This window comes from Echinococcus granulosus (assembly GCF_000524195.1).
Source record: "Echinococcus granulosus chromosome Unknown EG_S00017, whole genome shotgun sequence".
Lineage (NCBI taxonomy): Eukaryota > Metazoa > Platyhelminthes > Cestoda > Cyclophyllidea > Taeniidae > Echinococcus > Echinococcus granulosus.
Genome location: NW_020170397.1, coordinates 1,101,795 through 1,113,927, shown reverse-complemented (window position 1 = coordinate 1,113,927; position 12,133 = coordinate 1,101,795). Strand labels below are relative to the sequence as shown.

At 45.1% G+C, this 12,133-nt stretch overlaps 2 protein-coding genes across 2 annotated transcripts; both read right to left on the bottom strand. All coding sequences in view use genetic code 11, as the record gives it.

The window, feature by feature from the left end:
* Positions 1-191: 191 nt before the first annotated feature.
* On the bottom strand, positions 192-4,633 carry EGR_03393 (Trimeric intracellular cation channel type B-A; the record flags this gene model as incomplete). Its single annotated transcript, XM_024492642.1, has 7 exons — positions 192-501; positions 684-800; positions 1,088-1,175; positions 2,024-2,208; positions 2,258-2,414; positions 2,675-2,843; positions 4,487-4,633. The coding sequence occupies 7 exons, from the start codon at positions 4,631-4,633 to the stop codon at positions 192-194; spliced, it is 1,173 nt and encodes a 390-aa protein (XP_024353043.1).
* A 1,860-nt stretch (positions 4,634-6,493) lies between these two features.
* On the bottom strand, positions 6,494-8,750 carry EGR_03392 (ADP,ATP carrier protein 2; the record flags this gene model as incomplete). Its single annotated transcript, XM_024492641.1, has 7 exons — positions 6,494-6,618; positions 6,825-7,115; positions 7,264-7,411; positions 7,724-7,905; positions 7,940-8,178; positions 8,217-8,505; positions 8,540-8,750. 7 exons carry the CDS (start codon positions 8,748-8,750, stop codon positions 6,494-6,496), a joined length of 1,485 nt encoding a protein of 494 aa, XP_024353042.1.
* Between the last annotated feature and the right edge of the window lie 3,383 nt (positions 8,751-12,133).

Below are 12,133 nucleotides of genomic sequence, written 5' to 3'. Positions count from 1 at the left end.
AAGCGTCTCTCACAAGCACTCACGCCCGTAAACACGCACCAGCACACATAACCACAAATATGAAGGAGATGTAATACACATCCCAACCCTTTCCTCCCCCTGTTCGGGAAGCAGGCGGGAGATGGGGCGGGAAAGTGAGAAGATTGATGGGAGGATGAAGTAATATAGGGAAGGGGAAAGGACAGCTTTCTTCAGTCCCTCTTCTTATCTGCATTGTGGGGCGCATTTGGTGGGTTATTCCGACGAAGTATCGTCGCACCAGAGCTCTCTTTGACACCCCCACCGCCTGACGACCCACTGTAGCCGTCTTGGGGAACTCCCACGCCTGTATTGGGTGCGATAACATTTGGATTGGTCGCTACTGTCTCAGATGAGTCATCGCTCTTGCGACGGGTCACGGCCGCTTTTAGAGCATCAACGACACCGCCAAAAAAAATTGTGCAGATAAGGTTTTGGATAGGAGCGAAGGGATCCTTTAGACCAAGGCAGAGCATGGCAACCCTAAAACGGTAAAGGCAATAGGTTAGCTATAACCGGGCCAGAGTAGATCCACAGAGCCCTATAAGCCAGAAATATCCGTCTGTAGCAGTGAGGTTGATGCCGTCTAGTTGAGAGATGCTAGGGCAAATTCACGACAATGAAGAGTTTAAATGAATTGGAAAATTATGGTTACTAGTAATTACCGCATGTAGACAAGAACCCCAACAACAGCGAGAAAGAGCTGATGTCGAGAAAGGGGGATCAGGTCCAGGAGATCATAGTAGAAGACGATTGCAGAGAGAAGCGAGATTTTGGTCGTGCTTAGGGAAGTAACAAGGAAGAGATCATGAGTAGTTGCAGAAAGAGAAGACAAGGGGGAGTGAATGAGAGCATGCCCTAACGAACGACTAAGACGTCAAATCGTACGAAAGACAGCTTCTCATGCGACTCGCGATATAAACTCCTGCCTACAGTGCACGCGCCATTTGCAAACGGAACGCAGAGTAAGTAGACCGATCTAGCACTATCGGGGGGCTCGATAAGACATGCTTTCATGACATCGCACGGTCTGGACGCCATAATGATAGCAGAGGAAAGGACCACTTACAAACTAGGATGAAGAAATTCGGTCGACGCAGGCAGCCAGACACCGCGCACAAGTCTGGCGAATATCTTCATTTCCAAATAACCTGTACCTGTTGAATTATACAAGCAGAGGTGGTTTGTTCAGCCGACACATGCGCAAATTCACGCATACGCATGATTCTCAAGCCATCACAATCTCTCTTTACACTTATGTCGTTCTTCATATTCGTTCAAAAAGTGGCTGCATAAGTGCACCAATCCCCCGTAGCTCTTCGTGGATTCAGGAAGAACGAGCAAACGGCTTTTACACTTATCGTTCCATCATAGACGAAAACCCTTCATAACTCTGGTTGGATGGTGCGATTTTGGTGTTAAATATACCTAAATGTCACGCTAAACGCCACACAAAGTAGTATCTTCCACAGTGATAAAAGATAAGCACGAAGTTCACCAACATTATATGTGTATACTTTCTTAAGAAATTACATGCACATATACATAGGTTACCCACTCCTATCAGCTTATTTAATCATGCCGTCGGAGAAAATTTGATATCCTGGTGACATGACAAATCAGTTGGTCCAACGGACTGACTAGCCGTATGAATTAAATGCATGAAGTAGCAAAGAACCGACATGAGTAGAAACAACCCATTTAAAACCACACATTAATTTAACGTGAAATATGGGAACAGTGATGACCGGAACACCAGGTAATGAGCAACTGGACTAGGCTATGCCCTTTACTACCGTTTATCTGGGACGTGGGAATGGGGGAGGGGGGTGTATTTAAAAAGGGGAAGGGAGAGGGTGCGGATTACTTACTACGAGCAGACTAGAAACTCAACGGATTTAGGTCTCCACACACCAGTGGCGAGAGCAGCAATGCTTCGCATGAATGAACTACCAGTACCTAGAAGATGGCGCACTCTTTGAGAAAGATTAAGTGATATGCGTACCTTTGAGGAGGCCGACCAGAATGCAGGTAACAGCGCTGTGTGGGTAGTCATGGTAGGCATGAGAGACACCAAGGGAGATTTTCTTCGATCGCTGCACCTCCTTCATGGCACAGACGAGCAGACGGACAGAAAAAAGTGAATAGATTTTGTAGACCACGTCAAAAGGCGAGTAGTTGATTAGGTACCTAGAGGAGAGGAGAAATAAGGGTAAGGGAAGCAGAAAATGAGGGCTACCAGACAGCTGTAGCGGTAAGCACGGCGCGATGGTCATCAAAGCAGGAAAAAATCGGCTCTCCGAGGATAAAGTTACCGAGGATGGCACCGCCGAAGCACATGAGCATGGTTGCAAACCAGCAGGCGAATGGGTGCTTTCGGGAAAAGGCACCAGAGCCTAACATGGGAAAAAAGCAAACAACTACAGGGGAAATTCATCTAAAAAGTACATTAAAACCAATTTTCCCAACTGATAATACATCCAAGATCATATGTCAATATGTATTAACTACCGGAGAAAAGTAGGTGTTTAATAAATTTTGTCCTAGCAATAACCAAAATTCTTCATTTAACTACTGCACGAATATGCAAGCGCAGAAAGTCCTAAAATTGAGCATCCGAAAACAAAAACTGAAGCAAATGACAAAGTTGACCTACCAGACTGGGGAATATCTTCTCTCACAGCAGTGCTCATAAGTGTATAGTGGGCGATGTCAAAATAAGGATACATAGACCATTTAGATACAGAAGTTGCAATGTCGTCAATAATTTGGGGATCCATCTCCTTAGACAACGAAAGGGCAGCGAAGAGATACACCGTCCTTGACTTTTGAAGAAAAGGCGGCACTGCACTGACGGGGCTAGCACAAGGAATACATTTCAACAAAATTGCTTCTTTTCGTAAAAATGCGCTTTTCAGGAAAGTGATGTTTCTGAGGCTATGAAATAGTGTACCCCTTAGTGACTTTACTTAAAATGCTTTCTTATAATTTCAGTTTCTGTTTTCCGGATACCTTTACTAAGTTTTAACACCTGAATTTGTTAAAATATGAGAAAAAAAGTTTAAAGGCAGTTGTTTTTGCGTTTACTGAAATAATCACTGAATAACTTGGGCTTGCTTATTTGATTGCCCGTCATTTTTATAACCTACTCTTCGTAAAATATTTCTGAAGGTATTTTCATATTTTTGTGTCTTACATCTCCGTAGCCCCCTAACTTTCTTAATACAGCACTAGGCCAAAACATTATAGGGTAACATGCGTTGGCACTGCACGGAAGGCCTAGGAGACTATTAGTGTAACGTTCCGGGACTCCCTGAATGCGAAAGAAGACACAATACTCGTGCAGAATATATATATTCAGCACGGAGAAGGTGTCCGGGCTATTGGCATGGCCCAAAAGGCCAGCCCACCCAGCGAGGTACAAGAAGGCTAATTCAAAGTACAAAGTGGCGCCTCACCAGAACCGAGGGATAAACCACTATCGTATTACAATTAGTATCCCCTAAAGTCCACGTTGGAGAACGTGGTACAAACTCCAGAGCAGGCGCACATTTGGGTAAAATATCAAGTTACTGCATTTATTTGTACTCTAGCTTTCATCTAAACACCTAATTTCGGCTGGGATGACGCACTTGTGGAGTTAAAATAAGTCACATGACTAAATGTGCATTGTGGCAGATGCCAAATCTTTACAAAATTTCTGCAAGTGTTCGCGCAGTTTTTACTATCATGCTGTCCTGGGGTTCGCCCCATTCGATGCCTCAGTTACACTGTATCTTCACATTCAATCGGGTCATATATTGGAATCTATTTGGAATATTACCCAGACAATTCCTTTCTTAAAGTGCCTGAACCAAAATCAACTAATTATCTTATGCTGGAACCACCTTAACTGTTTATTGCTAAGTTATGAGGTCCAGCGCTTTACAATGACGAAGCTGACAAGAAGTTTTACTAGATCTTAGTGTTGAAATTGCGCGCTACTTTTCTCTAAAAATGATTTGACAGTGATGTTACAAGTACGTCAGTCAAAATCATTAGTGCGTTTAAGCGCAGGAATTACTGTTAGATTGTATTTCGATTCAAACCGATCCAGTGGGAAGATTCAGATGACTCAATAGGCATTTGAAGATTTTTACACCATTGTTATTCGCGCATGACCTAAGGATTGCCTATTTTTCACAGAAGCCCTTTCAAATCGTGTTTAGGAAATACCTCTGTCACTTTGATCATTTTTTTCCACCAGCGCACCATTGGTACTTTTGACTTTACACTTTCCTTGTTCTTTCATGAAACCATCAGGATTCGTTTATCAGGTCAGTCTTACCCTAACATCAAACGCTGAATCAGTGTGTTTCCGTTTCTTGGTTGGAGGCATGGAGCATTCGTCATCCTGCCAACTAGACTATGCAACTGTAGTTGGTTTTAGTATAAATCGTGCTGTTAACTGATGGGTTGTTGCGCATACCCTACCGAAACAACGGGTCGGCAAATCGATCAGCCGACGCCTTCGTGCGCCGACGATCGCGCGCACGCGCAAGCAGGCGGCGCACTCTCGGTCACAGCATTCATGCAGAAGCTGGAGCGAAAGCGCTGCCTCCACGTTTTCATGCATAAGACGTGGCAACGGCTAAGTGGAGTTCCAGTAGCATTCACTCGTGATAAATATAAGATGATAATTAGCCTAGAAGTGTTTTGTCTTGTGCTTCTCAGCAAATTAGAGGTTACTTCGACAGTGAGTGGTTTTGCTATTCGTTACGACTGAAAATTGAAATCATAACCACCCTTAGGTTTCGCTGATCAATCGCAAAGTCTGCAGTGTGGGTGTGGAGGCTAGACTGTGACTCAAAGACCACGCAACCGCTAAACGGGTCATGGAGTAATGTGTATTTAACCTTTTCTGTGATAAGTCTGAACTGAAGTGTGCAGCAAAAATAAAATAGTGAAAACTAACAGAGGTAGTTTAAATCCAAGAGACGAGTTTAGCTTGTAACAAATGTCACTACCCTCACACCGCAAAATCAATCAGGTTACGCCTTGAAGTTCAAATGCGGAATGGCTTGGCAATTGGTGACATCACTTATGGGTGTGACAATTTGGCTCCATCCTCGTGTGTCGGCACCATTCCTGCCTGTAGTCCCTATTCCGCACTCACAGAGAACTTTCAGGCCAAAACGAACTGCGATCCGTGGTCCCCTGCATTGGGAGCGGTTGTTAACTCAGCGTGGCCGCTCCCGGAACCGTGACCTAGAGGTCAGCCTCACAGCATGTTAGGTGACCCGGCTACCCATAAACATTTTTTTGGTTACATGTTCAGTAGAGCCTTTACTAAAGTTAGTAGCTCTCACTGCTCAAGTTTCACCTTGGTATAGCCGTGCTTATTTCGGCTCCAGAAGCACGTACTGTTAGGGCACTGAATGACGAAAAGGCATCTTTGCAATTTGATTTCACGCTTTGATTGATTGCGCCTTTTTAATCCTTTTACATTCGCTAGTGACAGATAAGTTTTCTGACCCCATTGTACGGGAATAACGCCCTGAGTACTGAATCACAAGCGCTTCAAGCTCAAGGACTATCCTCGTAAAGGCCAGTAAAGGACACCAAGTTATCGTTTCCACCTATTTCATTCCGCCATCTATCGAGTTGACATCAACACAGTTTTGCGTTGGATTTTTGGGCGTCCAAATGAAACTTATCGAGCTGCATGATCGCTGTTTCGAGGTATGGAAGGACCCATGATAAAATAGAGACAGTTTAGATTAATCGGGATGTGGGAACGACATAGGCCTCACATTTACAGCATGAAAACAGTCGCCATGCTTCTAGCGTACTCATGCTGATTGGTGAACAAAACCTCAGTATTGAAGGCTTGACATGCCAACTTCACTGTTGAAGAACCCGACGGGACCCAAGCTCACGCGTAAAGTGCAAACACTGATTCTCTTGCCAATGGGAGCGGAGCTGTTAAAGCGGCATCCAGCCGGTCATTTTCTCACATGACGACTGAGTTACCTTTGTTAACCACATCAGATAACTGAGTAAATGGAATGATGGAGTGGACTACTGACCGATAAAATTAACCAACAAATGCTCATGAAATGGTGCACATATTAAGGCCAAACTGGGAGTGGAAGCTCGTCGACAACTAAGTAGGTAGCAGGTACGATTCTCCCCTGGAATGAATGCAACGCAGTCAGCACGCCCTCAGCAAAGACGCAGATTCGACATCACCGATTTTTTCAGCTTCACAAGGGATAAACAATCGCCTTCTTTAAAGCTAACGCGGAAATGAATGAAACTTCGGAGAATTCCTCCAAAGCTCTCCATTGTTCGTACAAAATCTTGTTTTATTGCTGAAATCATTCGTGAATGTTCACTTCCTAGTTTAATGGGAGGCTCAATTTTTAGTACCAAAATTGACTCGTAAAGTGATTTTCCATTTATTAGGGATGGAGAGGAGGAAGGGAGATACTACCTATTCCTTACTCGCGGCCCCATCTTTATCCGCCGTATTCTCCGAGCGATATTCCTCTGAGACCCAGTGAAGGTGCACCACCTTTACCAGGTGGTAAACAGCCACATAATCACATGCCAAATAAACTAGGCGAGGGGAGTGAGATAGAAACAAGGATGACTAGCCTTAGATGTTTCATTGGCTCCTCAAAACAGAACGTATGGTAGAAACTGGCAGTGGCCAGCTTTCAGTAGAGAGGTGTTAGACCACTTCCAGTCATTAGACACAACAATCCCTGAAGTACAAAATTGGTGCTTAAAATCTGCGGTTACCAGCTTTAAATGGCACAAACACTGCGGCGCAGGCGAATGGGAGAGCGGGGACCAAGCACGAGACCGGAAGCCTAAGCAGTCAGCAAGACCTAAACTATCACCGTCCGCCACGAGCTTGGAGTGGCACAAACCGTCGGCTAAGGGACGCTGTCTCAGCGGCGACAAAAGTAGCACCCCCGCCGCCTGAGTAACCCCAGACGCTTGGATTTGGATACCACCTACTAATGATGCAGCCCTCGAGCGATTGCAACCATTCACCCAGGGTGTGAGACCACACATCTCCCGATCCTGTCCCAGCGGCTCCTCTACGTCTGCACAATTTATTAGGTAACTTCAGTGACGCCAGACGACCCCAAGCATGGGGGAGCATAAAAACTTACTTCCACCCTTGCGTAATGCGCAATTTCCTTTCTGGATGCAAATGTTAGGAAGTAAGAGCCCGCGACTAGGGTGGCTAACCCCCACACCAACGGCCCAGGGTGGTCATACATGCATAAGAACGATGTGGGAGAAAGCTATGCACAGAGCGAAAATCGTCGACCAGACACCTGCAGAGGAGATGCTGGGAGCGAATGAACCCGCACACACCAACACTCCCGGCCCCAAACTGTAGAAAACACGCGACCAACGGCACCAGCCAACATGAGCATGAAGGCACCGAACCACAACGGGGAAGCCACATCCGCACAGGCAGCACAACTACACGAAGTGTCGTCCACCCCCCCCCCCCCCGAATCAACAAAACCCGCTTCACCAAGACGAAAATGATCAATACTACTCTATTACTACATCCGACGAGTCTCATGAGTACAGAATTGCAGTCACATTTTCGTAAGGCTATATTACAAGAGGCTAGCGACAACGACCACAAGGCAAACCTACTCTAGTATTGTGATCCCCTACAGTGTAATTATGCCACCGGTTTCCCAAGCCGGTAGGAGACGTAGACTTGCTTGAACTTGTCAAAACCAGCAAGTACACCAGCCCCCGCGACCCCACGAAGGATGTTGGCTCCCGCTCCGCGCATCAGAGACATGGGCCCTTCGTCTCTCATAATTGACACGGCACAATCCAGAGAGCCCTTGTATTTAACAGCGGCACCTAAGAAAAGTTACGTGGATCAAAACGATCTCACCTGATGTCATCATCATACGCCGGCGAATCGTGTCAATCGGGTAGGAAAGGAGTCCGGCCGTCACAGTGACACCGTAACCCAAAATGAAGCTAATAGTAACACCGGCATCCTCACCGAGGAAAATGGGCTTGATAGTATCGTAGAGACCAAAGTAGAAACCACGGTACACCATGATACCAATGCATGAGATAACAAAACCACGGTACAAACCAACAATACCATCCGTTTTCCACGTCTTTCTGAGTAAATCGAGGGATGAAACGCATAAATGACTTACTTATAGACATCAATCATGCCATCATACTGACGCGCAGCCCCCTTCTTCGCGGACTTGGTGTCGCTCGCGAGACGAGTTCGACAGTAGTCCAGTGAGTACACGAAGACGAGCGAAAGGGCACCGGCAATGCCTCCACTAACAACATTCTTCGTGAATGCAACGGCATAGGGATCGTCTTTCTGCGGCTTTATTGTGGCCTTAACCTTATCCTTGAAGGCAAAGTTAAGAGCCTGGGTGGGGAAGTAACGCAGGCAATTCGGTAAATTGCCTCGCCAGAAGGGCAAAAGGCCTACAAATATGCTTTAGAACCAAATACGACACACCTTCGGTCTTGAAAGTGCGAATAGTACAATCGATGACACCATTGTAGGGTCTGTCCAGCGTGCCCAACTTAAGCATCTCACCCTGGTTCTGAACTAGGAGCTTAACCCTCTCAATCGGGGCGGCAGCAGTTTTAGCTATAACAGCCGCAGCACCGCTGAGACAGAAGTTTTCCACGAAGCCCAGTTGATCACCCCTCTTCGCACCACCCATCATGCAAAACGCCGCAGAGGCAAGCAAATAACGAAAGCGCGCGTCGGTTAAAACAAAATAATAAGGACAAATACAGGTAAAATAAACAATTCTCTCAAGCTAAACTCCAAACCATGTAGCCTAATAGCGAATTGTAAATCAAACTCTAGTTTATCATTCAAGCGATTATTTCTTGGGATTTATAAAATCGGATTTGTCAAAGTCCAGTACGAAATGCATTTTTATTTCGGCATTAATCCTTAATTTATCGTCACTCATTAGGCATTTATTTTACCTTTTTGTGAAAACTAAAGCATATTAGTACAGTTAATGCGCATCTCACTTTGCCATAGATCCACATATCAAAAATAGGATATTTCGTTGCTTACCGTCATATGCAACAAGCATTCTTTGCATTCCTACTTTTATGCATTGCTTGTTGTGGAATAGCATCTGTCCCACTAAACCAATAACTGACCGCGGCGTAGATCCGTGGTCTCGCCGATCTGTCGCTAGTTTTGTACTCTCTGGGCGAGAAAATAAGTTTGCTGCAAACATAACGCATTGTTCGAGAGTGAACTATAGAAAGAAAAGTGGGGAGATGTGGCATCTTTGGATATTAATGACAATGCTTTAGTTCTCGGACTCGGCCTCTTGTAGCCCAAAAGACGTAGCGAGACCATCATGTAACTGCAAAGGATCCCCCAAATTTTAAAACCAAATACTGCGAAAATACTCGGGAGCGTATCCAGTCCTCCGCCATTTCTTTCGACGAATTTTCCTTATTTATATTACATAAACTACATGGGAATTAGTTTGGCGTTTTCACGTTCTCGATCTCTCCTATGAACAAGTGAAAGTTCGGGTTCCTAATTTCTAGGCAACTAGTTGATAATAAGTCATCGAAAGCAATAGAGTTAGTCATTTGCTTTGTCGTCCCAACTTACCTTCAACGTTTCGCATCCAAGGTGACGCGAAAACTAGCCATACCATTCATTCGTTCTTACCACTTGCTTCTTCGCCCTCCTCCTCTTCGGTCGACCATTCAGCCAAAATACCTACATGTATCTTCTCATTGTTTATCTGCCCCTCAGTTTGGCCATGGAAATCTTCCCAAATAAGCTTATGCGCCTCTACTTGGAGATGTAAGCTCGCTGAAGGCTGCGACTTCACGCTGTAAATGTTGCTTCTATGGCGCAAGGTGGTAAGGGGCAGTGATGAGATTATTGCATTGGCTTTTCTGTCAAGACCTCTAGACACATGAATCAATGGTGGATCCAAGTGACATGCAGCCTTAAGCGGGTACATCAAGTAGTACAAAAGGCCTATGTCTATTTTGGCATAGCTTTGCGATTTTCGAAGTTTTCCACATAAGCTGAAATCCGCTGGAATCAAGAGATAAAGTTGTTTTATTGGAGGTAAAAAGAGGATAACATTAGACTGAGATTCATTTTCCATTAGTAAACTCGATGCTTAATAACAATGTAGGAACTGCTAGTCGATTTACCATGTAATGCTTTAATTGTATGCCTAACTCTCGGTTTTGGTAACAGGCCATTTAAGGGCGCCGTCATTGTACTGCCCACGACCAGCCTGGCCTTCCAAACCCTACTGTATGTTGACAATACATATTCTACCCCACTATCATTTCTTCTTACGTCTTCAAGGAAGACTTGGGGCACTTAATTGGTGGCAGCCGAAAGCAAATTCGGTCTCAAAGGACATCTATCCTGTTTCCTACTACTAGGTGATAAACCTTAGCGGGGAGGATGGAACGGATATGCTGCGGATGGGGGAACTGGTGACAACCCATAACAGTATGGCTGAGAATGACGTCTGGCCTTAGCAACCATCACAGTTTCGTGTTCTTCAGGAAAGCTAGTAACAAATGAAGCGATACTAGCCGTGAGCCATCTAGAAAAGCTTGCTACGGAGCTGTCTGCCGTGTCCGCATGAGGATACCAATGAAGTGAACACACGATGCCTTCTCCACCTCTCCACTACATGGACGGAACTCAGATAGATATGGCTGGGAAGCGCTAAAGTGAGAACAGTGGCAAGGACGAATCGAAGAAAAATTCCAATCTCACAGAACTGTTAAATACCGCCTTGATTACATGAATTTGATTTTGCGCCAGTGTTTTTACGATTAGTTATGGACACGCGTGATGGTCAGCACATTTCCCCACCTCCGTATCTAGTCCCTATACAAGACAAATCCACATCCAGTAGAATTGTCGAGGGGGATCAGTGACGCTGCGGTCAAGTATCTTCTCTGCTTCACGAAAATTCGACCGCTGGTGCGGTTGGTTCGTGGGTGTTTTTCTTACAGCACCAATTACGCAGTGATGTCTGACGAGGGAGATTGACCAAAGGGAGCACCGAGGAGCGACGCTTAAAGGGACAGAGGAGATACGCAATGAGCTGTTTGCTTGTTTAGCTCCCGATTTTGGTAAGGAGACTACTTAGGGCTCCGTCATTGTACTTTCACCAGGCGGCCTGACCTCCAGCTATGCCAGTAGCCCCAATCCCTTCCGTATGTCAACAACGCATACTCTGCCAAGGTACTACTGCTTCTTTCGCCCTCAGAGAAGCCTCGGGGTGCCACGACTGCATCTAACCAAGGAGTACACTCCTAGTACAAAGTATAATATGCAGGGCTGATTTAAACCTCTAATTAGGCAAATTTCTGCAATAAGCATTAGGGGACAACCATTACTGACGAAATGTATTTTTATCGGGATAGCTGCCAACATCTTTACTATACACTAAGCATTGACGACATGTTGTAATCCTGCGACTTACTCCTTCTAGGATCTTTTTATACTTAAACTTCCGCAAATGCCTTTGCTAAAGGATTCGACGCACATTGAAACGTTTCTCCTATGAAGTATATGGGGAAATCCAACAAATCTGCGGTTGGAAGCGCAGTAACCACTCCACCATAAGAACCGGAAGTTGACAGTACTAGTCAGCACCCACAATGTAAAATCAACTCCCTCCCTTGATAGTTCAAAGGTAGTTGTACGTGACAGCACTTATGATCCTGTGGTGGAATAGTGGTTAAAATACTGCTTAGCTGGTGAGCAAAAAAAGTATGAGAAAGCTTTATTTCTTAAATTGCTTGAACAGGTAAATGAGAATCACGAGATAGAGAGAACAAATGCAAAAGCATGACATCTAGATTGGTGAAGTTAGCTGCATGTCAGTTTTGTGTTTGAGTTTCGTGAGTTTTGCAGAGAGAGGGGAGGTGGGAAGGGAGGAAGGGGGGAAATGGAGTTGGGACGTGGGGTCAGTTCAACGCAGAAACCAGAGTGGTTATTTGATTGATTCACAGGCAGATGTTGGATAGTTGGTTAGAGTCGTGAGTAGTTGGTTGTTGGTCTGAAAGTCTCCCGGTAGTC